The following is a 27,835-nucleotide window of genomic DNA, read 5'->3' on the forward strand; positions in this document are numbered from 1 at the left end:
GTATATATATAATATAAATAAATATTCAAGTTTAGCCAGCAAATTATTTTGTTGCCATCCCCAAAGGCTTTTCTGGGCCTTCTCTCTCCACATATTCAAGAAATTTGAAGTAAAAGATATACTTCAGTATTTAGCATTTTTCTAATGTAATCAGCAATTCCATGAAGGCATTTTGGTTCTTCCTACACACACACACACACACATACACACTGGGACTCTCCTGGCATAGACCCTGCTTCCCGATCTGTACCAAATTCTTCCCTTAGTTCACAATCCCAATTCCATACCATCTTAAACAAAACACAACAAAACAAAACGAACAAAAAACTTCCACAGAATCATATTCCTTCTTTCTACACATGAATTTTGTCTCTCAAATAGCCAAAGTGACAGCCAAGCTGGTAACTATTATGTGCTCTAGTCCAAGAAAACCCAGTCTATCCCCAACTTCCTTTGTGTTGTATGTTATCCTTTCTGGTGGAATCACTGGAGTTGTAACACAACATACACTCTTTCGTATGTTCAACTCTAGGGATTCCCGAAGGAAAATTTCAACTCCATGCCATGTACTGAAAGAGCCCAGAACCCCACAAATACATTCTTACTTACTTGTTAAAATTGACAGGCTTGCCTTTCTCTGCTTCCTGAATCAAGTTTTTCACCAACACATCTCCATAATGGGCAATGATGGGTAGCATCTAAGTACACACACACAACACCAGCCACAGTGAGATGCAGAGATCCAGGTCACATAAGGAAATAGTTTTCTAATGAAGCAGGAGTGACAAAATGAGTCTATATACACCACTTCCTCCATAGTTAAAAGTAAATATTCAAGTCAAAAGGATTGGATTATCAAAGCAGATGTAGTTCATCAACATTTTTAATGAATGCAATTCTCTTCTAGATTATAAAGAGAAAAGGTCAGTTTAAGGAACATTGGTGCCAATAAACTTTCCGCTTCAAATGGACTAGGATTGTCTTTCCATTTTTTTTCCAGACTCAGTTAAGTTTGTAATTAACATATACTAATTTATTACCTCCTTGATTTTTCCACTAGTGAAGGTTGGAGACAACAGTGTTCTTATTCTCTTCCATTCTTCATCCTTAGAATTGGTGATGGAGCTTTTCATAAATCCCACTGGTCCAAAAGGCTAAAATTCAAATAAAGACATTTTGCCCAGCATAAGTTCTGAAGATCATCACTGTTATAAATGTTTATTACACACACATCAGGCATTTCAAACTACTTAGTAGAAGTCTACCATTTGGTATGCTAAGATTATGTGCTCATAAATATTATTCTAAATGCCTAGCCTCATAAGAGAGTAGATGTGCTATGTTCTGAGGCATTTATTTTCCGTTTTCCTATAAAAATCAATTTGCCATATATCAGAGAATCTGTCATTCCAGGAGACTAAACAGAAACAGAAACATCCTCTAATATAGAGCACAACAGAAATGAATTGCTGGTGGACATCCAGATGGCCAAAAAAGCCTGTATGTTTCTTTGAAACAATTTTGTTTTCCACTCTGCCCTACTCTCTATACACAAAAACATGCACATGAACAACAACCGATACAAGAAGAGAACGTTCCTTAAAAAGTAAAAATACATTTCATTTGGGTTTAGATATTCTGCTTTGAGATATTTATTCCCCCACCAAACCATGAAATCATAGTATCAAACAAAGAACTAAACACTGAAATCCTGTTATTCACAGCACAATGGATGGAATGGAAGCTTATTATATTAAAACAAATAAACATTACACAGAAAAGCAAACACCAAACGTTTCTCTCATGTGTAGAATTTTTATAACACATTCTGAACCAAAAGGAGGCTTTGAAGCACTGCAAGAGGAAATAGAGAAGGATGTTGAATGGCAGGCACCATAACACTGTGTTGTAATAAGATTCAGCATCTGATACAGAGTGGCACATCTATATATCACAACAACTTATTTTTTTATTGAATGAAACACTGAAAAAGAAAAACTCATAAGCCCTGGCATAAAGAAAAATACAGGAAAATACAAGGAACAGTATCAGTGGGACCCCATAACTGCACCTACTGTGCTATTTGTAATCCAGATTTCTGCTAATGGCAGAGGAAGGCAAAGGAGAATGACCAAAGTGTTCTGGTTCCTGCATCCATGTGGAAAACCAAGAAGAAGCTCCTGGCTCTGATCTTCATATGGGCCAAACTCTGGCCATTGCAGCAATCTGGGAGTGAACCAATGGATGGACACTCATGCTCTAAGTCTCACTCTTGCTCTCTTTCACTCTTTGTTTCATTCTTTCTCTCCTGCCACCATCTTTTTCAGGAACAGGTTTCTGGCATATTTAAATGAAACATCCTTTACAAAATTAAAGTCTAAACATGTTAACATGTAAACATTTTCACTACCTGATCAGTTAATTCTACTTTTATTAAAATAACATACAGTAAAATAAAAAAATGTATTATTTGCAACCAAAAACATAGTTTTTATGATCACTTTTTAAGGTAGATAATACCTCTGAGACTGCAAACCTATTGTGAGGCCAGTATTTGGCACTGCATGCTAACCTTCACTCATTGCAGTTCTGAAATCCTATATCAACCCTTACATGCTAGATCAGCATTCTGATCCTGCTTCCTGCATATACCCTAGAGACACAGCAGTGAATGGTGAAGTCATCTGGTACCTGCACTAACATGGGAGATCCAGAAGAAGCTCCTGGATCTGAGCTTTGATTAAATTCACTCTGGCCATTGCAGCCATTTATAGAGAACCAGTAAATGAGAGACTTCCCTCTCTGTCTCACCTTCTTTCTCTGTAAAGTCTGCCCTTCAATTACAAAATAAATAAATCTTTAAAAAATAAACTTATTTGCTATTCTGAAGAAATATGAGATTGCATGGAAGTCCATTTGTCTCACACCACAAAGAAAAAAGGAAAAGGACAATTATATCGACCATCCTCAGACTGGCCTAGCAATTCAAAATTCTAGGAAACTTTTTCCAACTTGTAAAACTATACTTTGTTTTAAAATGAACATTTCCAATACTTGTGCATAAAAAACCTAAATACAGAAATACAGCAAATTTCTTCAACTTAATTAAGAAAAAAATGCTGTTATACAAAAAGAACAGAAGAAAAGACTTTCAGTCAGTACACAATGTAATGGGGAAACTCAATATTTCCCATTCCCATCAGTCAGAACACAAAACCAATGCACAGAAATCACCTTCATGTAAAAGCTTATGAAGACATCATACAAATACAATTTCAATCACTCCTGATAAAAATAAACAATTTAAGTAGAAAGTTTAACAGATACAGATATAGATATAGATGCTGATATATATAGAGAGATGATAGGTAGATAGATAGAATATATATATATATATATATATATATATATATATATATATATATATATATATATATACTGATAGCAATATGTTAATGAAAGGAATCCACGAAACCTAACACAATGGAGAGGCATGCTATGGTTATAGACTGACAGACTCACAACTCTAAGGACACAGACTCTAACACAGCTCATCTGTGGTTTGTTGTAGATAAAAATGAGCTATCCTAACTTTGTATGGAATGACGAGAGACCAAGAACAGCTAAGCCAGTTCTGAAAAATAAAATGGGAGAATTCACTTCACATGTTAAGGGTTATTATAGAGCTACCATTACCAAGACACTATGGCATTATTGGAGGATTAGACAGAGTGATCAGTACAACAGAACAGATGATGAAACCTAGACCCACACAATCACTACTAACTGATTTTCAAAGGTGGTAAAGCAATTTGAGGAAGTGAGTGAAGGAGTGTTGAAACAATTGGGTAGCACATACTCCAAAATTAACACTAGTCTAAACCTCAAACCTGACATAAATATTAGGTCAAAATAGATTATATGCATAAAACATAGCCATAAAATTGAAAAAAAAAACAGAAGTGCTAGGCAAATAATTTTTAGATTTGATATCAAAAGCACAATGAACAAAAGGCATGCATGAGACTGTCAGTCATTTTGTTGTGAGTTAATTCTTGTATACCAGGGCCCTTATTTATGGGCAGTACAAGCAATAGTGAGAAGAGGGACATTGTCTCCTACATGATTGGGAAACACTCCAGTGGCATCATAATGGACTTGGGAAAATTCATGGAAGACACACATTGTGAGATTGGAGGGGATAAAAGAGGAGAGGGGAGAGAACTTGGAGGAAAGGGAAGAGACTCCAGCGCCAACTAAACTTTATCCAAAAAACAGTTTTAAAAATTAAAAATTTAAATAAATATTTTTTCTTTCAGCTTTGAAAAAATAAAATGAACATTAGGCAAAATCTAAGTAAAAAAGTAAAAATTCTTATAGGGAATCTATTAAGGAATCTATTAAAAGTAATGGATGAGATGCATGTTGTGGCTCCAACAAAATAGTAAGAGGGAATCTCTGTAATGAAAGAAGTCTCATCTTGTTTGTGCTGCTAGTTACACAAATCTATATATCTGCTCCATGTGGCTAGCTACATACACACACACATACACACACACACACACACAGAGAGAGAGAGAGAGAGAGAGAGAGAGAGAGAGAGAAGTGAAACATGAAATCTGATCTGAATAATGTTTGTTTTCTACTTGCCACTAGAGAAATACACTAATTATGAAATGAAATGAAAAACAAAATGAAACACACATGAAACTTCCCTGATAATTTTGGTACTATATAATATGTAAGAATAAAAGCTTAACAATTAATACTTAAACCTGAATAATAAGCATGCCTACCCGTCGGTTTGTGAAGCTGGAGTAACATTCTTTCAGCAGCACAGTTTTCAGCATGTCTGGATCAGTGATGACCAGCACAGGCAGTCGACCATCATACAATCTATTACGAGAAAACAGAAATGATTAAACACAACAAGCCTAATGCAATAGCCACAGCCAAGCCCAGGAACCACACTTGGATCCTGATGTCATGTTTCTCATACTCCTTTTGTATAACACACAGCAACATCCCTTTTTGGTTCAAGTTAGAGTAGGATGTACAGTAAGATTCCAGCCACAGAAGACACACTTGTCTTCATAAAGGCAAGATCACTCAAGAAAAGTAAAATAAATTTAGAAGCTAAACAGCTCATCATGAAAATCACACATATAGAAAGAATACTAGATTGCTGCCATGGTGGCATAGCAATTGAAAATCATCACCGGAAAGGCTGCTCAACATTAAAATCAGCTCACAAGTAGCAGCCTGGGAAAGCAGCAGAAGATGGCCCATGTGTTTGTGATCCTGACATCCATGTTGAAGATTGAATAAGCCTCCTGGCTCCTGCCTTTCTTGGTCTCATACAAGCTATTTGGCCACACAGGGACTCAAAACCCAAAGGGAAAATATCTCTTTCTCTGTTTCTCTTTGCCATTATGATTATGAAAACATAATCAATAAATATTTTGAAAGAATTTTAGAGCATTTCTTAGATCTAGGTTCAAAGAATTTAAAAGATAAGAGAATTTCAAATTTCACTAAGGAAAAGATAAGCTGAATTTGAGGTAAAGTTTCAGCTTAGGCATAGTTTGTTCATCATACACAATTTCAACAAACCCTTTTGTAATACTATGTATTTCATTATTTTTTCAATTTCCCATTTTGTTATTTTATGATACAGTTCCATAAATGCTTAGATTACCCTTCCACTATATTACTATGGTGAAGTCCTTCATAAACAGTCACAAGTCCAACATTCTGCTCTTTAAGTATCCTGATATTATATGTATACATAGTAGCAGAGAGTCCAGCATCCTGTTGTTATGGTATATGTAACACTTTCATTGTGAGTCCATTTGTGATTTTGAACTTGAGATGCATACTACATTGTGTCTTCATGTCTGGATATGATAGTCTCTTACACAGCTACCATACATACCTTTACATGAAATCCATAAAACAAGATGAAGAACAGGAAGAAAAATAGAAAATTTACAACAGCATGAAGTCAAATAAGGGAGTGAGCATTTCCTTACTAGTGACGATGGCAGTCAGTCACCACATCCTATACTGCATTGATTGGCTGAGTGCAAATTGAAGATCCAACCCCAGATTCCATATTATGTCAAAGAAGATCCTGAGGTACAGAAGGTGACAGGTGGTTGCTTCCTGTCACCCTCATGGGAGGTCTGGATTATGCTCCTGGCTCCTCCCACCTACCACCCCTAGCATTCTTTGGCATTGGTGGCATGAAACAACTAATGGCAGAGATGCTCTTCTTTCTGTATGTCTCGCAATTTTTTTTAAAAAAGATATTATGCAACTAAAACACAAAGGCAAGTGAATCATTTAAGACTGACAAATAGTAAATCCTGCAAGGGGAATTTAGGATTGAGTGAAAAGAGGTCCAGTGCTGCATGTTCTTAGAACACTTTTGTAGGCCATGTCACCTCAGAAGCTCCTGGACCAGCTCTAAGAGTTTGATGAGACAAGATCTGAAATTTAAAAAAAAATAGGAAGAGGCAAAGTCTTCTCCCATTTGCACATAGGTTCCAATCCTATCAGTTATACCTCTTTATGAATGCTGAAAATGAAAAGTGTGCCCTGTATGTCATCAAGTATATCAACCCAAGAGAGACCAAATAGTTTAAATAACCCTATGTTTACTCACTAGATTCAGGGGGAAAAAAGTAAAGAAATTTGTATACTTATCTTTGCTAAAACTATTGGTTTAAATTTTTGAAAAACAAAACAAAACAAAACAAAACAAAAAACCCATACACTTGCAGAGACTAATACATACATATAGGCATATATATTGCATAGATATGATGTATATATACAACATATTTACTAGTACCTATCAGTTATTCTCTCTTTTCTAAAGAATTCAATTCACTCATTCATTTTTCTGAAGGTATATTCCACAGAGAGAAGAAATGATGCAAAAAGGAAGATTTTCAATCTTCTGATTCACTCCCCAATTGGCCATAAATGCCAGAATTGAACTGAAGCAAATATGTGAACAGGAGATTCTTTCTAGTTTCCCATATGGGTCAGGGGCCCAGTTTTTGAGTCAGTCTCCACTGCTTTCCCAAGCAGTCAGCAGAGCGTCAGATCAGAAGTGCAGCAGCTGGACACACACTGGAGTTCATATAAAATGCCACGACTAATAGGTGGAGAAATAACCATCTATACCACCATGCCAGCTTGACCAATAATCATTCTTTCAAAATCACATTTTAAATATTATCTTTAGGTAACAGGATTTAGATACTTTCTTAAAAGCAATCAACATGCCTGTGGGAAACCTTCCATGGCCTATTCTGGGCTGTTTCTATCATGCTTCTTGCGCTTACCTGTAGGGGCTGTGTCCTGCCAGAAGAGTTGCCCAAGCTCCTCCATCACAACCCCTCCCAGTGCCAGATTTTGCACAAACCAGGGGGTCCATGAGCCAGCACTACTCAGTTTACCTCCTGTCCTATCAGGAACAGTGGCTTTTTTTTGGCTGACTTTCAACCCATTTTGGTTCATGCTGTTGGATGTTTCAGCCCAGCCATGGCTCGTCCATACCCACATATGGCTCACAAATGGCTCAGTAGGGGTTAAGACCTAGCCTAGTCTGTCCCACATCTACCCTGTCCTCCAGGACAGCAGACGGTGTTGGGGTCTGGCCTGGCCTGGTGCATCCAGTCCCAGTCCAGACTAGTTGCAAGGGGAACTATGACTGTTGCCCTAAAGTTTCATGCCCCTGTTCCTGGATAGCACCAGGAATCCTGTCTCACCTACACTAAAGCTGGCCCTATTCATGGGTGTCCCCAAGCAGCTATTCCATATCATAAAGACCTCAGAGCTCGCCCAAAGCCAAGGGCCCGCCCACCATCCGCTTTGGCCTGGGTCCCTGGCCGAATTCCACCTCCAAGGGGCGCCTCCTGCCGTCGCCACCCTGCAGAAGTTTCAGGCCGCCCCCCACCCTAAGAATGAAAAGTTTCCCACAGGCATACACTTGGCATGGGTCGGGGGCAGACCAGGCTGAATCAGTTCATGTCATCCACTGGCAAATCTGAACACCAGAACAGAGTGTGGATCGAGCTAGGTTTGGTGGCGACAAAAACCAATGCACAATATGGAATGCTAGGGTGAGGTTGCCTGTACTGGATGTGACTGCAGCACCCAACCAGCACATGTGAGAACCAGGAAGGGAGGGGGCAGAGCCAGCAAGGGTATTAAGGGGTGGTTCCCTCGCCAGACAGCTACTCCCACTGGAGAGCGTGGGCTGGAATGGGGACAGACCAGACTAAGCAGGGCTACAACACCTGTGCACTGCATGTGGACTAGATCAGAGAAAAGCCAGGCTGGGCTGATTATTCCTGCTGGTGCAAGCATAAATTAGAGTGGGTGAGGGTTGTTTGGGCTTAGCCGCAGCATCAGCTGGCAGAAGCTGGCACTGGGGACTAACTCTGTCAAATCAAATCACAGAACCAATCAAAAAGTGCATAAACCGGGACTGAGAGAGAATGGGGAGGGAAATAGTGGGTTCCTCCTCTTGGGTCACTACTCCCACGGGAGGGCATGAAAAATAGGACAGGGGCTGAGGTGGCTAGACAGAGAGGCACTCAACAACATCCGTGAGGGCTGGATAGTTGAGTTGGTTAGATGGAACTAAGCTTCAATATCCATTGACATGTACGAGAGCCAAATGGGATGTGGGACAGACAGGACTAGTCTGCTGCACATACTGGCAAACCAGGGTAGGGGGGTGGGCCTGATGGGGGTTATTGTGGGTCTCTCCAACTAGGCTGCAGCTCCCACTGGTCTATGTGAGAGCCGAGCATGTGCTGGGCAGAACCAGGCTGGACTGCAACATTGGTTCCAGTGCAAGTCGGGACTGAAAACAGACCCAAACCAACAACTGCAACCACCAGCTGATCATGGTGATGGACTGTGCCGGGCCCTGTGCTTGCTAGAACAAACAAGAATCTGGTCTGGGAACACCTCAGACAAAGTTTCTTTGGAGATCTCCCCAATTGAAATGGCAGACTCAGAACCCTAACCAAGAAAAGAAAGAAGAAAGAACAAGTCAATCAACCACCTCAGCTATATGTTGGCAGCGAAATACTGGACAAACAAAGTCTCTATGTTGGACTGTGTCAACCAGTAGATTCTTCAACGACCTCATAGTGCTTGGAGTGGCAAGACTGGCAGCGATTCATGACTGGTGAACTATCAAAACCACTTAAGCAAGTATCTCAGAGCATGCCCCGCAACCGGGACTTGGGGTTGGTGGGAAACTGGGTGGGGCCTCTCCCTTAATAACCTCCTTTACCTCAGATACATGAAGGAAACAATATGGAAATAATAGTCTTACCCACTTCCCTGTAGCCCTTGAACCTTTTTACCATAATTAACTATGTCAAGATTGTCCAAAAGATAATAAAAAATATAAAATAACCATCAAAAAATAAATAAAAGGAATCAACAGACAGAAGATATGCTATCACGCAGACACAACGCATATTAGAATGTCCTGGAAAAATGTATTATACCCAATTATTGATCCAAAAGCAACCAAAATATAAAACAACCATGCCCTGTTCAGATTGGGGCCCCTTGGCCAACAACAGCTTAAAACGTCGATGACCTACAACATTTACACCAAATTCAAACACTGACACCTGGGGTATATGCAGTCTTTGGTAGAATAAGCCTTTACAACTTTACCCTGGATACGCTTATGTCAAAAGGCTCTGAACTAAGATTGTCCCTTATACAGTGAGTACCTCACCAGAATGAGGAAGTTTTCCAAATACTCACCCCCACATATTTCCATATTTTGTTAAACATTTCATGTCTAAATCCCAGATACCCTGTGAAGGGAAATGAAATGATATGTGATTATTATTGTAAACAGAGTAAACTTGATATCGATACATTTGAAGTAAATTGAACAAAATGCAATTACAACTAGCTTAATACTATTATACTTTAATTATTCAGAATCTCAAAATTTGCAGGTACCTGGGAGAAAAAGAGAGAAGACATTTGAAGTGCAGAATTCAAAGGCAATCTGGAGTTTCCATAATATTGTGGAAACCCGGTGGCTTAACCTTGTCTACAAATATGACGCAACCCTTGTCACTGTGAAGAATTTTCCTGGGCCTTTGTGGTCTCCATAAATCTCCTAAACCAGCAATTATTTTCCTCCATAAGCACTTGAGGAAACTGAGACTTGAGGAAAGCTGTGAGGTTCGCAGGGATCCATCCACTCACTTCTCTAGATCTCATGAAATTTCTAGACTTCTGACAGAATTAAGAAGCTAAAGACATCAGTTAATCTCTTTTGTTCTCAAAAATGTAGGTCACTCTTGGGTATGTTTTTTGAGTAAGAAAATGCATTGGTGAAAGAATGCATGTGAATTCACCTTCCAGTTTTGGATCACAGTATGGGCAAGAGGAGCAAATATCACCTTTACACACAGAACCCAGCATACTATTTTTTAAAGATATATTTGTTCTTATTAAAAAATCAGATATACAGAGAGGAAGAACTTCCATCCAATGATTGACTCCCCAAGTGATCGCATTGGCCTAAGCTAAGCCAGTGCGGAGCCAGAAGCCAGGAGCCTCTTCTGGGTCTCCTGCAAGGGCGCAGGGTCCCAAAGATTTGCACCATCTTCTACTGCTTTTGCAGGCCACAAGCAGGGAGTTGAAGGGAAGCAGGGCCACCAATATTAGAACTAGTGCCCATATGGGATTCCTTTGTTACAAGGCAAGATCTTTAACTGCTAGGCTACTTAGTTGTGCCCCGACCCAGGATATTATAATAACTGCATATGGACGTGCGTTCCAGCATAGTAGCTAAGTCATTTCCCTTATATTTGAGTATCTGTGTCACATATCTGGGCCTGCCTCCTCACTTTAAATTTCCACTGTTACACATCCTAGGCTGCATGAGGGATAGCTCATCTAACAGGGTACCTCCATTCTACTCAGAAGACCTGGATTCAGTTGAACTTCTGAGCTTCTGACCCAGTGTAGTCATGGATATTGAAGGCATTTGCAGAGTACACAAGCACATCAAAGCTGAATCTCCTCTCCCCGAACTACTTGTTAACAAATAAATACATAAAATACGTTCAATATTCTGGTCGTAAATAGCTGCGGGCTTAATAAACTAAAGTTTCAAAGCTATGCATGGAGAAGAGACCAAACATTATTATGACCTCTGCTGCAGTCAGGAAAACTGGAATCTTGAGCATACAGCTTCATGAGTCAACATGGTGTCCACATGCTGCATTGTCCAAATACCAAGCTCTGCTTTATGTTCCTGAGAAAGTGCCAACAAAAACTGAAAGTTCTCTTCATAATGCTCACACAGTGTAAATATCAAGTCACAGCTGAACATCGAGTGTTGATGAAACACAAACATTCCCTATTTAATTATGTAGTTATTTTCATTGCAAAGTCAAACAGATAAATAGAAAGATAGATAGGAAAAGAGACAGAGATGAAAATCTTGTGTCTGATGATTCACTCCCCAAGTGACTACAATGGCTAGATCTTTGCTGAACCAAAACCATGATCAACGAGATCTTCTAGGTCTCCCATGTGGGTACAGGGTCCCAAAGCTTTGGGCCATGCTCAACTGCTTTCCCAGGCCACAAACACAGTTAGATGGGAAGCAGAGCAGCTGGGATTAGAACCAGAGCCCATATGGGATCCTGGAGCATTCGAGGTAAGGACTTTAGCTGCATGGCCACCATACCATACTCCAAAATGCCCTCTTTTACTGAGGTAAATAGGATTTTGAGCCCAGACTAAACTTCTCCATCACCTGGAAGTGATTCAAACATCTGTCAGAACGTTAGTAAATTAAAACTTGTCAGAATTCCAGGATTCCGGACCTTGGGGATGGGGGCAGCTTGCAATTCCCCACAGTGTGGCTGTGGCGGGATGCCCCTGCCGGGTGGGATCTTATGCAGGGGACTCAGGCCAAGGTCGCTGCCGAAAGGCAGGGACTGAGTCCTTGGATTTGGGCGGCCAGTGCATCAACTGGTGCCAGGCTCTGCATGCTGGTGGCCCAGCAGCAAGCTCTGGGGTTCTTACAATATGAAATAGCTGCTTAGGGACACCCATGAATAAGGCCAGCTTTAGTATAGGTGAGACATGAATTCTTCGTGATTACCAATAACATGGTCAGGAAACTTCAGGGCAAGAGTGGAACTGAGACCTGATGACTTCAAGGGGAATATACAAAAGATCTATTTGGGCCAGACTGATTCACCAGCCAAATTAGGAATCCTGAGATGGGTTGTTAGCATAAAGCATCACTGAATGCCACACACCAGTCCACACCAAAGCTGTGGATGGGGGCCTGTCTGGTAGGGCTATGTACCATTACTTGACTGGGTGGTGGAATAGTGGACTGGTCACATTTGGCAGGGTCAAGATACCAACTAGTGAGTGAGAGAATTTAGTCGAGGGGTAAACTCTATGGGGGAAAGGTGAGCCCAATCCTATGGAAATACAAGTCCCACAGGCTAGCTCATGAGTTGGGGTGGCGATGGGCTAAGCTAGGCGTGACCATGGCACCTACCATCACTTATGGGTAAAGAAACCGATGGCAATCTGGCAGGTCAAGGCAGCACCACCCGAAGGTGCATCCTAAAATAGGATGTGGGTGGGCCGAGATGCACCCAGAAGGGGGTGGACTTGGTAGGATCAAGCAATCCTCAACTCACAGAAAAAAACAGAAATCAGGAAATTAGAGTGGGTGAGGGTTGGTTGGGCTTTGCCACATCAGATGGCAGAGGCTGGCACCGAGGGCCAATTCTGTTAAGTTAAATGCCAGAACCACCTGGAGAGTGCATAATCCAGAAGTTGGAGTGGCCTAGTAGACAGATAGTGGGCACCTCCTTCATGGTTAGCTACTCCCACTGGAGAGCATGAAAACCAGGACAGGCACAGGGGTGGCTAGACAGAAAGGCACCTGCCAGTATGTGTGTGGCCTGGATAGTAGGTTAGTTGAGTTGAACCATGTTTCAATGCCCATTGACAAGTACCAGAGCTTAATGGGATGTGGGACAGACTAAACAAGCCTGTGGTACATACTGGCATGCATGGGAACTAGGGAAGGGAGCAGGCCTGGTGGGGGGTTATGGGGAGACGCCCCAACTAGGCTGTAGCTCCCACTGGTTTGCATGAAAATGGAGTAAGAAGTGGGCAGGATTGATCTGGAACACAATACCAATTGGTTCAAGTGGATGACAGACCTGGAAACAGAACGGACCCAGCGGAGATTGGTCACATTAGGCAGGGCCATGACATTAACAAACACACTAGAGAACCATATCAGCGGGCTTGGTGGCGTGGGCTAGTGGCTAAAATCCTCGCCTTGAAAGCCCTGGGATCCCATATGGGCGCCGGTTCTAATCCCGCAGCCCCACTTCCCATCCAGCTCCCTGCTTGTGGCCTGGGAAAGCAGTCGAGGATGGCCCAATGCATTGGGACACTGCAGCTACATCAGAGACCTGGAGGAGGTTCCTGGTTCCCGGCATCGGATCGGCACGTACCAGTCCGTTGTGGCTCTCTTGGGGAGTGAATCATCGGATGGAAGATCTTCCTCTCTGTCTCTCCTCCTCTCTGTATATCTGACTTTGTAATAAAAATAATAAATCTTAAAAAAAAAAAGAACCATATCAGGGGGAAGATTCTGTGGGGGAGGTGTGGACAAAACCATATGGAAATTCTAACCCCATGGGTTAGTTCAAGAGATGGAGTGGTGATGGACTAAACTAGGTGTGACCAAGTAGCCTGTCATCAATCACAGATTAAAGAACTGACAACAGTCTGAACTGGTCAAGGCAGTAGAACCCGAATGTGCATTCTGAATAGGGTGTGGGGTGGGCCGGGCTGCAATGTTCACCAGCTCATGCAAGGCCAAAAGGAAGGCCAGACTATGCCGGGCACTGGCCTAAAACCCAATGGCATGTATGAGAACTAGGTCTGGGAGGGGATCTAGTGAAGGAACTTGGGAAACTCCCCTGGTGGGTCATAGTTCAACTGGTAAACTCGTGATTCAGATTTGGGGGTCGGACAAGCTGGACAAAGTCGCTCCAACAGCTGGTCAATGTATGAATTGGCAATGGAATGGGCATACTGGGCAAAACTGAGCAAACCTTTGCCCATATGTAAAATCAGAAACCAGGATGGAGCACAAGACATACCGAGCTAGGTTCTTGCACCTACTGGTCTACGTGAGCCACTGACACTAAGCCACAGTGTCTAAGGCAAGGGTCGGGACAGGTGAGGGGCAGCGCCAAGCTGAGTCAGAGCAACCATCTATGGCTGGGAACAGGACCAGTTGGGGAACTAAGGCAACACCCTAGCTGGGTTGAGGTGCCCACCAAGGGTGCATGGACTGGAAGAGAAGCTGTGTTCTGGTCAGGATACAGTTGCAGTCTCCCTTGGCACAAGTGTGGACTGGATGCAATGGGCCAGGCCAGACTGCAACACCTTCGGGTGTTCTGGAGGACCAGGGTAGATGTGGGATGGACTAGGCTGGGTCTCAGCCCTTACTGAACAATGTGTGAGCTGTATGGATGATCTGTGGCTGGGCTGAAACATCCAACAGCAAGACCCAGATTGGGTTGGGGGCCAGCCAGGAAAAGCCACTATTCCTACTGGGACAGGAGGTGAACTGAGTGGTGCTGGTTCGTGGACCCACTGGTGTGCACTAAATCTGGCATTCTGAGGGGTTCTAATGGAGAAGCCTGGCAACTCCTCTGGCGGGACACAGACCCTGCAGGTAAGCACAAGACGCATGAAAGGAAACAGCCCAGAACAGGCTATCAAAATTATCCCACTGGCATACATTTGGCAAGGGTTGGGTGCAGATCAGGCTGAATCAGTTCTCGTCATCCACTGGCTAATCCAGACACCAGAACAGTGTGGGTCGAGCCAGGTTTGGTTGCAACAAAAGCGGTACACAACACAGAAAGCCAAGGTGAGGTTGCCTGTGCTGGATGTGACCACAGCACCCAACAGCACATGTGACAACCAAGAAGGGAGGGGGCAGAGCCGGCAGGGGAAAAAGGGGTGGTTCCCTTGTTGGACAGCTACTCCCACTGGAGAGCGTGAGGTGGGATGGGGGCAGACCAGACTAGGCAGGGCTATAACACCTGTGCACTGCATGTGGACCAGATCAGGGAAAAACCAGGCTGGCTGATTGACCCTACTGGTGTAATCTGCAATCAGAGTGGGTGAGGGTTGTTTGGGCTTAGCCACAGCAGTTGCTGACACTGAGGGCTAATTCTGTCAAGTTAAGCCACAGAACCACCTGGAGAGTGCATAATCCGGGAGTGGGAGTGGCCAGGGAGGGAAATAGAGGGCTCCTCCCTCTTGAGTTACCACCCCCACGGAAGGGCACACAAAGTAGAACAGGAACCGGGGTGGCTAGACAGAGACAGCCAACAGCATCCGTGAGGGCTGGATAGTTGAGCTGGTTAGATGGAACTAAGCTGCAAAATGCATTGACATGTACAATTGCCGAATGGGATGTGGGACAGACTGGACTGGTCTGATGCACATACTGGCAAACCAGGGTAGGGGGCGGGCCTTGCGGGATTTATTGTGGGTCGCTCTGACTAGGCTTGAGGCCACACTGGTCTGTGTGAGGGTCGAGTAGTGCTGGGCAGAACCAGGCTGGACAGCATCCATTGGTTTCAGTGGAAAACAGGGCTGAAAATGGAACCAATCCAGCAGTTGCAACCACCAGCTGATCGTGGCAATGGACTGTGCCCGGCCCTGGACTTGCTAGTACATACAGGAATCTGGTCTGGGAACACCTAAGCAAAGTTTCTTTGGGGATTCCTCCAATCGAACTGCTGGACTCAGAACCCTAACCATGAAAAGATAGAGGGCAGAATAAGTAAACCACCTCAGCTATGTGTTTGCAGCGAAAAACTGGCAAATGGAGACTCCAAGATGGACTATGTCAATCAGTGGATTCTTCAACGACTTCATCATGCTTGGAGTGGTGAGATTGGCAGCAATTCATAACTGTTGAACTATCAAAACCACTTGAGAAAGATCCTCGGAGCATGCCCCACATCAGGGACCTGGGGTGAGTGGGAGACTAGGTGGGGCTTCTGCCTTAAAATCCCCTTTTACATCAGATATATGAAGGAAACAATGCGGAGCTAATTGTCTTACCCATCTTCTTGTAGGTTTTGAAGCTTTTTACCCTAGTTATGTAAAGATTGTCAAAAAAAAAAAAAAAACACGTCCCCTGTGGAGAACTTCATTTCATAAACCACAACAGTCTATGCAAATATGTGAAGAAAAACAACAGTTCAAATGACACTCACCTTGCGGTAATCCATGAGCGTCCCCAGGAAAGGTAGAGGTGTTGGCCCAGGAATTCCCAGCTTCTTAAAAAGGCCATGTGTAGAGGTGCCATATCTGTGAAGTCAAGGAGGAATCACGTCACAGGTGCTTTTTTTGTAGTTGACACCTGCTCAGATATCAGCATAGACAAGCTAGGGAGGTAACACATAGCCAAATGATTAACAGCAGATCTCGTTATCTACTTCCTCGTTACAACAACTCCACCAAGAAGTTGTAATGACTTGGTAAAGACTCTGAAGTCTTCAAAGCCCCAATCCTGGACTGAGTCCCTGAAAATCTCCCCCAAATGACAATGATACTGAGAGGTTCAGGCTGGAATGCCCGCAAGTTATTTCATTCACTCAAACACAGTGAAGATTCCTGTTCTGGGTCCAAACTGAGGAAAACAATTTCTCTTTACTCTGAGTACAAGTTGTTGCATAACTGCCTCCAACAAATGTGGGAGTCACTAAGAGTCTCTGATGTCATTATTCTTGCAGTTTGCTTTCAATTTTAGGCTTTACATTCTGTTTCTATAACCCACATCCTATTTAGGGCATGGTCCTTCTTAAATCTGCCTTCACACCATATATATATATATATATATATATATATATATATATATATATACACATCATATATAACATTTTTAATTTTATATAAATAATATATATTAGATATTACATGCATAATATATTACATATATATTATATATGTTATATATTAAATAGTATGTTATATATTATATATTATATGTATTATATATACATATATGATACATTACATATATTACATATATAATATATTACATATATTACGTATATAATTTTTGTTTGAAATTCATGTTTGGGGGTACTGCCCTATATGTAAGATATGAACAGGGAGAAAACTACTCAAAATGAATTATCGGTATCCTCATTTCCACAAAATTAAAATTGTGTTTGCAGGTTTCATTGGCCATAAAAATGTGAGCAGTTTTCAGCAATGTAAGTATTTTCTTTTCTATTCTTTTTCTAATATTTATTTATTGCGTGGATTTACATATACCTTACTAGGTAGGACACAAATGATTAGTTACTCCTCACTAGGGTATTGAAGCTTTCTCTGCACACCTCTCCTAAAACTGCTATGCACCTAAACTGTTGGCATATGCCTTGTTAGAGTTATAAGCCAGTTTTATAATCCTAAAAACTACCAGGTTCAGCAAAATTATGCTCCAACACTATAAACTGCTAAATACTAAAGTGAAAATAGACACAAGATAGCTGAATAGTACCTTATTGCCATAGAAGCTGGTTGTATACAAACTAAAATTGAAATGTCAATGAAGCAGTCACAGGATGTGGTTAAGAACTTGTATTTTTTTTAACATATTGGTTACTCAATACCATGTCAATTAATTCCATAATGTTATAAATTGTTGTTGATGTTATGTTGGGGCTTTTAATTGATCAGGATGATGTTCTGCTAGCTCTACCTTCAGACCAGAGATGGTCTCCTGAAAAAACCGATGAATTTATCTGGACAATGAGATGCTGGACTCTATGCTCGGTATAGGCTTGTAACGAAAGAATCCTGACTGAATTTGAACTGTAATACTGCAACATTACAGTTGGGAGGGGATGCACGGGCACGGGCACAGGGGAATCCCAGAGCCTATGAAACTGTGTCACATAATGCAATGTAATTAATTTTAAAAAGTTAAAAAAAAGTAAATAGGAGATTTATTCATTTTATTGGAAAGGCAGATATACAGAGAGGAGGACAGTGAGGAAGGTCTTCCAATGCTTCACTCCCCAAGTGACCACAACAGCCAATGCTGTGCCGATCCAAAGCCAGGAAACAGGAAACTCCTCCAGGTCTCCCATGTGGGTGCAGAGTTCCATGGTTTTGGGCCGTCCTCTACTGCTTTCCCAGGCCACAAGCAGAGAGTTGGACGGGAAGTGAAGCTGCTGGGATTAGAGCTGGTGCCCATATGGGATCCCGGTGCATTCAAGGTGAGGACCTTAAACTCTATGCCATCATGCCAGGGCCAATGTAAGTATTTTCTTAAGACAATCTAGCTGATCTGAACTTGGGACTACGTGACTATGCATATCTTCCCTTAACTAACATTCAAGGATTCATACCCAAGTCATGCCTTCTCTCATGAAAACCACAATCACAACTGCTGATACTCACCTTGTAAACAGCACCAGGCACATTCACTCTTTTCAAGATGTTCAGTCACAAAGCACCAATTTTATTTCTTCTGCCTTTCAACCATTTCTGAACCAAAATCATGGAGACCAATGCACTTCAGGCCATACATACCTGTAACCTGGTTTTACTGTCATATATAGACTCCAATATTTGAGGTCCTGGATCCTTGTTAATGCTCACTACAGTGACACTGAGATAGCAGACCAGAGGAAGAGAAGCAGAAGAAGTGGAAACTACTTTATGGCTGAAGCTGCAAAATCCACATGGATGGCCACATGGTGGGAAATTCAGCAAGTGTTTCCAAAGTATAAACTTTTAACAAATGATTTCACATATACAGCCACTCTATTAGTAACAAGTCTTCCACTCTTCTTCATAGTAACAGGTGCATACATTATGGAATACAGCAATGAATGATGCCTCTCCCATACTCAATCCTGTTCCTCAACTGCTCTGTGAGACAAGGAATCTTACCATAAAATCCGATTCCTCTCTTGGATGTCCTAGATGGCTTTTAGTCATGCTCCTGTGTGAGAACTGTTTAGGTAGGGGAACACTTGAAAATGGATCCCAACTCTATGCTACTGCATAGGTTGCCTTGTACTTAGGCAAGTGTTACACTGCTGAGGAAAAAAAGTACAAGTAGCTTGCAGAGATTTGGGCCTGGCTAATGCCAAATCTGTATTACCTATACCGGCATGCCAGGAAAGTTTCTGATTTTTTTTTCATGATTAGTGAAAAATACAGAGGATTCCCAGCAGGCATGCATCGCTCTGGTCTCTATATGGCAGGCAGCATTGTGGTTGGCCTGGGAAAGAGGAACTGCTGAGTGCATTTTGACAAGGAAGAAATGACTTCTGGGTCTTCCACCCTCCAGACCACTGAACTTGCAGGTAGGTGAGGGAACCAATATAGAGTGGTTTAGGAGTGGGGAAAACAGTAGGGCACTTCTGCATAAGGCCAAGGCACTGACACACATGGGGAATTCAGGCTGGGTTAAATGGCTTTGTCCACCACCTGCTGGCACTCCCAAAAGCTGTGGCTGGGGAATATGACTGGCTAGGCTAGGTCACAGTGCCCATCTGCTTGTAGTGCAGGAGTTTCTATGCATCTGGCTCAACTACAGAACACAGCAGAATGCAAGGAAATCAGATCTGGGGCTAGATTCTATAGGGAACATATGGGCTCACCTCTGTGGGACTACAGCACCTGCAGCTTGGAGGCAGTGAAGGGCCAAGCCAGGCTGGACCACATAACTCACCTGAAAGGAATCTAAATGACTCTCGTGGGAGCTGGGACTGGGAGATGCTACAAAAAGCCATTCTGCATCACTTACCAGTACATGTAAGGGCCAGCACTAAGAGCAGATGATGGCAAGTAGGGCACACATAAGATCTGGAGCTGGGAGCTGGCCTGGGAGTGGAACTTAGGGAATGTTCCTTTTCAACTGCAGATCCCACTTGGGAGCACAAGTGTCAGGGTTGAGGGCAGGCCAGGTCAGGTAAGTCTGCAGCATTTGTCAGCATTTGTGTCTGCCTATGTCTGGGGAGAGGTCAGGCTGGGCTAGGCCACAGATCCTGCTGCAACACACAGGAGCCAGTACAGAGTATGGGTCATCCAGCTGGGCTGGCTACAACACCTGCCTGTGGGATCTGAGACTATGGGGGGGGCATGCCTAGCTGAATTGAAGCACCCACAATCTTAGCTAACACAGAAGATCCAGGCCTAGTAGGGTAACTCTCAGGACTACTCATCTGGATTGTAACTCTCAGTGGTAAACATGGCAACCAGGTCTGTGGGTGGACCATGCTGGGCAAAGCCCCATTATCCATCAACATGCACTGACTGGGTTTGGGCAGGCTGAACTGGGCTGCACTGCAACAGTCACTGATCCTCAGGAGAGACAGAATGGGTATGGGACAGGCAGAGCTAGGCTACAGCGCCTGCTTCGTCACATGAAAGCTTGGTTTGGGAGTGGACCAGGCTGCATTATGCTGTAGTACCCATTACTATGAACCAGAATGGATTCAGGTCCGTTGGGTTAAGACAAAGTGCCCACTAGTGAGAGCCAGGACTGAGTCTAACCATGCCAGTCTGGGTAGCAACACCTGCCAACATATGAAAGAACTATTGCTAGGAGCAGGCCTGGCAGGGTAACATGGGAAACACCCCTGCTGGGCACAGATCCTGCTGGTGAGCACAAGATCTGGTGCTAGAAACAGGCTAGACCAGAATGGGCTGAAGCACAGATTGGCATACATGTGTGCCTGGACAGTGGGTGGCAAGACAGGGTGCAAACCAAGCTGGGTTAGACTGCAATACCTGCCAGCTCGCGTGAAGGCTGAGTATGGGCTAGGTTGCTACACTGTCAGTGGGATCTTGGGTTGGGGATCGGCAGGCTGAGCCAGGTTGTAGCACTTGCTGGTGAATGCTGAAATTTGGGGCAGGCCATTTCAGACTGGACTACAGCACCTGATGGCACACAAAAATCCAGGGTCTGGGAGCAAGTCTAGTGGGGGAAATTCAGGGCCTCCCTTGCTTACCTGCTGCCTCAGCTGGAGAGTGTGAGAACTGGGACTGTGGGTGATCCCATCTGGAATTGGGCTGGGCAGAGTTGGACTGCTACACAAGTTAACATGTGCCTGTACTGTTTATGAGTTGTGTTAGGCTGAACTGCAAAACCTTCTGGATGGCATATGATTCGGTGCTGTGAACATCCCTGGCTTAGGAACTATGGCCACTCACCTGCTAGGCTATATCTATTGCTGGCGAGCACAAGAACCAGGCTGAAAGTGGGCCAGGCTGGACAAGACAGTGGTGACACTTGGCGCATGTCAGGGCTGGGTCTTTAAGTGAGGCAGGCTGAGCTAAGCCACTGCATCCACAGGTGTTCATGACAACCAGATATGTTGTGGACTGAGCAGAGCTAGGCTGCAGCAGAAGATGGCAAAAACCAGGGCTGGGAGCTGTCCTTGTTGGGGTCTTTGGGGGAACTGATCAAGCAGTTGCATGCACTGCTCTATGTGTTGGTTGCAATAAGCGACATAGCACACCTGACCTTCACTGAAAGTCAAGAATCAAGACTGAGTTACTCGGGTTTGGCGGTGTGGCTTAGTGGCTAAGGTCCTCGCCTTGTTTCCATATGGCCACTGGTTCTAATCCCGGCAACTCCATTTCCTCTCTGTCTCTCCTCCTCTCAGTATATCTGACTTTGTAATAAAAATAAAATAAATCTTAAAAAAAATTAAAAAAAAAAAAAGAATGAGTTACTCCAAGTGAGGTTTCTTAGAGGACTCCAAAGAAACTACTAGATTCAGAAGCAGGCCTCAAGGAAAATCACAGGATATGTGGTGCAACTTTGGGGAACATGTGTTGGGACTGGGCTGCTTCAGTTGTTGATGCCTGTATGGTTGACAGCATGTCCAGATGCATGCCTGGATCATGACAGTAAGTTGCTCTAGGCCAGTAGTGGATATCAAATGACTCATCTGAGCATGGCAAACAGAACGGGTTGGACAATTCTGGCCAAGCATTGCAACATGTTGCTAGGTTTGTGTATGCAATAGGTGGACCTTGTCAACCATCAGACCTTGGACAGAATTTCCACTGGAGTAAAGAAAGCAACAATTTCTCAAAAGTATCAAAACTACAGAAATAACATCATTGAGACATTCTTCCCAAATGTGGTTCTCTAAGGCATCATCAAAAGACTGATCCCCATTCCTAACATCTCAGGTAGTCTGACATCAAGGAATAAAACCTGCTGCTCACTCCACTGCAGACTCAGGACAAAACAAACAAACAAACAAACAAACAACACTGAAGCATATGTCACACACACATTCCTCCATACCTCAGTCTCTCACCCTAAGCAGAACTCTAATAAATGGACATGGATCCCTCTCAATGATGAACACTATTAAAAGGAAAATTAAAAAATGAAAAAGAAAATATAAATTTGATTTGGTGGTGTTCTGGTTTCTTGAGGCTTACTTGGAGAGGAATATCAGAGGGAAAATAAATGTGTATACTAAATGCCAATTTCACAGGAACCATGAGAAAAAGGGAAAGAAAGCTGTGGGGTTACTGGCATGTATGCCCTTCTCTGAAAATTACCATTCACCTCGTGCAAGGCTGAGGATTCAATTCATAGGAGAGAGCTGAGAGGAGGGGAGTTCTGGGGTGGAAGCACTGAGGAGCAGAAAAACAGATTCTGAGCCTCCACTGAAGTCTGAGGCACTAGATTGCTCGGTGTCTAGGATGCCTGTGCAGCAGAAGGGAGAAACAAAAAAGCCAACCAAACACACAGGGAATGATTTTCCACACTCCTCCAGCACTGATGCAGACTCAGAACGCAAAGCTACTGCAAATCAGTGCAAGTAAACCTCTTCTTTCCTCAGAATCTCTGGAGTGTAGGCCCTGGCTAAGGATCTCATTGCACTTGGCAGCCATGTTTTTATAACCTATCTCAATTGAATTCTAACTAGACAGCATGGGTCAAACTGAGAGTCAATCAGCATCTTTTCTCAGAAACAGATGTCATTAAGCATTCCTACAAACAGAGATGGGGAACTGGATACATTAGCTGTCTCACAGAAATCAGTAATTACCTTTCTATTGCTCTCACTCAGCTTTTGGACAACTTCCTCTATAATCATCAAAATAGACAAATGCAATGCAAGCCTCATTACCATTCCAGATGCAAGACTACAGGAGAAATCAGATGGACAGCTACTCACAGATACAGGAGCACCAGGCTTGTAGCCACCAGAACCCAGGTTTCTAAGGAAAAGTCTGACATCAGGTCTGTTTTGCCACTCACTACTGCAGCTCTCTCCTCTGAGTGTTCTCTGCAGCTGTGTGTGCTGCTCTTTGCTGGGCTGTGCGTGCACAGCTACCCTGCCCTGTAAGCTGTGATCCAGTCAAGGTGACTGGAATATTTATGTACTGAGAAATTAGGTGTGGCTGGAACTGCAAGAGTAGATGATTTACTTTTGCCCTGCTTGCCATCTGGGCTCGCTCCAATTTGGCAGTTGGCAAAGAATCTTAGACACCCCTTGGTTATCTCTTAGGCTCATATTCTGTGTGGAATCAATTCTAATAAAATAATAAATGCTATTGATTTGCTAGTTACATCAGAAAAACAAGTGAAACTATGATAGCAAATCTCCTCAAACTACCACTGTCTCTACAGCTTCCCACATTTAAATAATCTGAAATTCACACAAATAACCTACACCAAGAAGCTTCCTCTGACTAGAATGACCCTCTGCCAATAGATAGGAGTAGACTCTCTGCTACTCCTCCCTCAAATCCCAAAGCAAACAGAAACCCTACTGGTAGCATCTTTATTCACCAAACTCCTCTAACACACCAAGCACTCTCTCCTCCAGGTATCATCAGTCCCATACACTCATTTGTGTCACTGTCCTTATTGCCCTCCGGCATCACCATCAGCTCCACCTGTGCTTTCATTATCACATCACAAGCATCTCAAAGCCATGCCCTGGTTCTCAGTCTCTGTTATACCTCTAGTGTCTAGCACAGCTGGTGTCATCAGGTTGGTTGAGTCAGGTAATATTGCTAGACCCTTTATAACCGTTCTCAGTGACTCTGTGGAGAACATTGCATGTTCCTGGATTATTACCACAGCAAGAGGAGCTATCAGGGCCTCAGTCCCCATGACTGGACATGGTGGGTGATCCACTAGGATTCTGTTGCCACAGAGTTCTTGAAGTGTGGACCAGATGGAACCTTTGCTGCCTTTGGGCTACATTAATTCAGGCTGTGTTCTGTGCACTCAGAGCCCAGCAATAGATTAGTTAGATTTCATTCACTTTGATTCTCTATCTACAGGAAGATCATGTACCCCAAGAATGGGTGTGAAGTAAAAACACAAGAGAACAGGCAAAATATCCACATGGATTTCTACCACCTTGGCCATCAAGGTTGTGGTAGATGTCACCTTAGGTAGCATAGACTACACCCAGAGTTTTAAAAAGACAACTCTGTATTTCTTCTTTGGGACTAAAGGGATAGAAAAACATACCATCCAACTTTCTAGTCAGTAGGAGGCATATTTAATGGATGGTTTCCATACCTTAATCTGGTATGGAAACCAGCCCACAAAGGCTGGGAGAAGGCATAGGATGTCCCTTCTGTCCTCCTTGCACTGCTCTGAAGCTATTGAGCAGAAGTCAAGTAGGACTTTATTATTAGTGCACATGTTCTAGCTCCTCCTGCAATGTCTCTCTAATAATAGACAACTCTTGCGCCTCTCCACAGCACTGCATGGCTTACAAAATATCTCACACCTTTCTTAACCAATCCTCATGGCAGCCCTAGGAGATAAGCAGTAGTGATAATGTGCTGGTTCCCACCTTTGCGGGAAGTCATGCAATTGTATCAGATGACATGGGTATGAAATGAGCATTGCTTTTCAGTTAGCAAGGCTAGGAGGGGTTCTTAGCTGCGTGGCAAGACCCGGAAGAATGTGTCTGGTCACCTCATTGCTGCCTCACCCCATTGTATGGATACTCAATCACCTCTCTGATATTTCATTGAATTCTCCTGAGGCTGGTGTTGTTGTTTTTCTGCAAATTTGAAATGATTCTTGCAACTGCTATAACACCTGAAACTGATCAATCAGATTATGATAAAAGTGTCTTTAACAACTTAAGTCAATGATACTCAGCTAAAAGCATACAATAATGTAATTGAGCCACAATGTTCCCCAACATCCTGTTGCGTGCCAATCTTTGGCCTGGAGCTTGCCATAATATAAGGATTGTTTTCCTCAAGAAATGTCTTGATGATATCTTGGAACAGATGGCAATAATTGAGGTACAAAGAGTTTGTTTATTTGCAGGTTTCAACTGTTACAACACATGAAATGACACATTTTGGCTTCTCACCACGGAAAGCACAAAGCATATGGTGCATCTTATAAAGGGAGACAAATGTGAAACTTCAAAGAACAATGGTTTAAAAGTTGAAACTTATATTTGTACTTATATATAGGGGAAGAAAACAGTTTAAAAAGATAAAAAGATGTTTCTTGTAAAAGCCTTCTATTCACAGCAAGGCTTAGTTGCCCTGATCCTTTCCACTGCTGTTTAGCAACAACAACAAAAAAAGCAAAACAAAAACAAAAAACAATTGAACCAGTACTAGGTCAGGTGATTAAAAATTTAATAAAGAATTTGTGATATACATCTTTATAAATTCCTTTCATTTATAAGCTTTCTTTTTAATTTAGTATTTTTGATATTTTAAGTAATATTAGTTTAGGTTTAGTGAAAATTGATTTTGGATATAAGCAAACCACCTGTCACTAAATAACCGCATGTGCTGCGAACCGTGGACTCTCTGACTTCAGCTGGATGGCTGCAGGTTTAAATGAGTAATAGCTTACTGAAAATATTTTCCCTGAAGTAAAACAATAATGATGGTTTTTAGGATTATTTTTGTAATCATTCTTTTATAATGAAGTAAAAATGAAACAATGGAATGTTGTGCAAAAGTTCATGATGATTTGTGTGTAAGTCATGGAGGGAAGTTTCTTGAGTTGTCCAATATGAGCATCATGTCGTAGCGGTCCAAGTCGCCACCTCTTCTTGTCTTTTAGCTAATCCATTCATCCTTTGCAAGCTCTGAAGTCAGCTGGAGATGGTCTCCGGCAAACTTTGTCATTGTGGAATCAAACAAATAGAAGAGAGACTTTTCCAAGCAGTTAAAACAAGAAGCCATAGAGACACATGCATGCCGTCGGCCAAAGAGGTAGCAAGCTAACACCCAGGCTGCTCTGTGTGGCGCCAGAGGCTTGTACACTGGGCATTCTGGCCTGTGGCCTGTGGCAATGGTGGCAGTAGGCAGCTGTGGGAGCTAAGAGCTCTGTGTGAGAGGTCCCAGACACATCTGAGGATGCCGCTTTACCACCTTCAGCCTCTCCCCGCTGGGCTCCATGCTGGGTGCTGAGGCAGGGAAAGGAACTCGCCTTGGGCACCATGAGAGCAGCCTTAGCTTTTTCAACACTGTCCTCCCCCTCTGCAAGTCATAGGCCTCCCTCAATGTTAGTAGGCGAATCTGCAGGGGAGCAGTGGAGGCTGCTGCCCTCCAGCCTTGCTCCTACCTAGGGTTTGTACCCACTGTTGCGTTGGAACTCCACTTTTTCTCTATTTCTCTATTTCTTTCTTTCTTCCTTTCTTTCTTTCTTGCTTGCTTTCTCTTCATGGTTAGCTGGTGGGAGCAGGTATCAGTAATGGAAGACTTCTGGCACAAGACAACATCAGCTCCTCTGGCTCCATCATATCTACAAGAGGACACTTCTGGATTCTGCTGAGGAAATTCAAATTGGTGTCCTGGGGGAGTAGAATATTGGGAAGACATTCTTGATCACCATATTCATGCATGACATTTTAGACATCATATATCAGGCAATAACTGGCATTGTTTTTTCTTTCTTTTTTTTAAATCAGAGACAATGTTTTTGGAGGATAGAAAAGCCAGGCTAATGTGTGGAATACTGTGGGTCAGGCACATGTTCATAGCCTCATTCCCAGTGACATCCTTGATTCTTTTGCAGGTATAGTAGTTCACAATATTACAAATGTTAATGGCTTCCAGCAAACTCCAAAATGGGTTGATAATATCAGAACAGAAAGAGGAAATGATGATATCATCATGCTAGCACAAATTAAAACAGATCTTGTTGACAAGAAGCAAATGTCTACTGAGGAGAGAAAGAGAAAAGCCAATGAGCTAAATGCCATGTTTATTGAAACTAGTGAGAAAGCAAAATAAATGTAAAGAAGCTCTTCTGACTTGTGGCAACAGCTTTGCCTGGAATAGAAAACACACAGGACAGAATGAGGAAAGATATGATTGACATAAACCTGGAAAAGCCTCAGGACCAGCCAGTCAGCAAATGCTGTTCCTGCTAATGCCGGCCACACCTTCATTTTACCCTGCTCCCAAAGCCCACCAATTTGTCCCGCTTCCTCTCATTGGCTGCAATGTGAATATTGGTTTGACCCTCTCTGCTTCAGTAATAACATATGACAGCTCCTCATTGCTATCTGTCTCAAGGAGATGATATCTTAGCATCACAGTTACTAAAGTCAGTGTCTTTATTATTTGTATTTTACAAAAAGACAAAAGGTTCAGCATAGTCCAGTGAAAAATTAGATGCCTTTTCTTAATTTTTTCCTTTTTTAATATGATCATGTACTACAAAGCCATGGAAATTTCA

General features: G+C 42.8%; 1 protein-coding gene and 1 pseudogene across 1 annotated transcript in view; one reads left to right on the forward strand and one right to left on the reverse strand.

The window, feature by feature from the left end:
- LOC131483174 (cytochrome P450 3A6-like) overlaps positions 1-24,033 on the reverse strand; it is a 47,045-nt gene extending 23,012 nt beyond the window's left edge. The window contains exons 1-7 of the mRNA XM_058680498.1: positions 23,960-24,033; positions 23,325-23,465; positions 16,365-16,458; positions 9,811-9,863; positions 4,797-4,896; positions 1,041-1,154; positions 610-698 (exon numbers count right to left, since the gene is read on the reverse strand). Of these exons, the coding sequence (XP_058536481.1) occupies positions 610-698; positions 1,041-1,154; positions 4,797-4,896; positions 9,811-9,863; positions 16,365-16,458; positions 23,325-23,465; positions 23,960-24,033 (665 nt within the window). The remainder of the gene's footprint in view (positions 1-609; positions 699-1,040; positions 1,155-4,796; positions 4,897-9,810; positions 9,864-16,364; positions 16,459-23,324; positions 23,466-23,959) is intronic.
- Positions 24,034-26,346: 2,313 nt separating this feature from the next.
- On the forward strand, positions 26,347-27,527 carry LOC131483175 (ras-related protein Rab-6A-like; annotated as a pseudogene).
- The last annotated feature ends 308 nt before the right edge of the window (positions 27,528-27,835 follow it).

Source organism: Ochotona princeps, chromosome 24 (genome assembly GCF_030435755.1).
Source record: "Ochotona princeps isolate mOchPri1 chromosome 24, mOchPri1.hap1, whole genome shotgun sequence".
NCBI lineage: Eukaryota > Metazoa > Chordata > Mammalia > Lagomorpha > Ochotonidae > Ochotona > Ochotona princeps.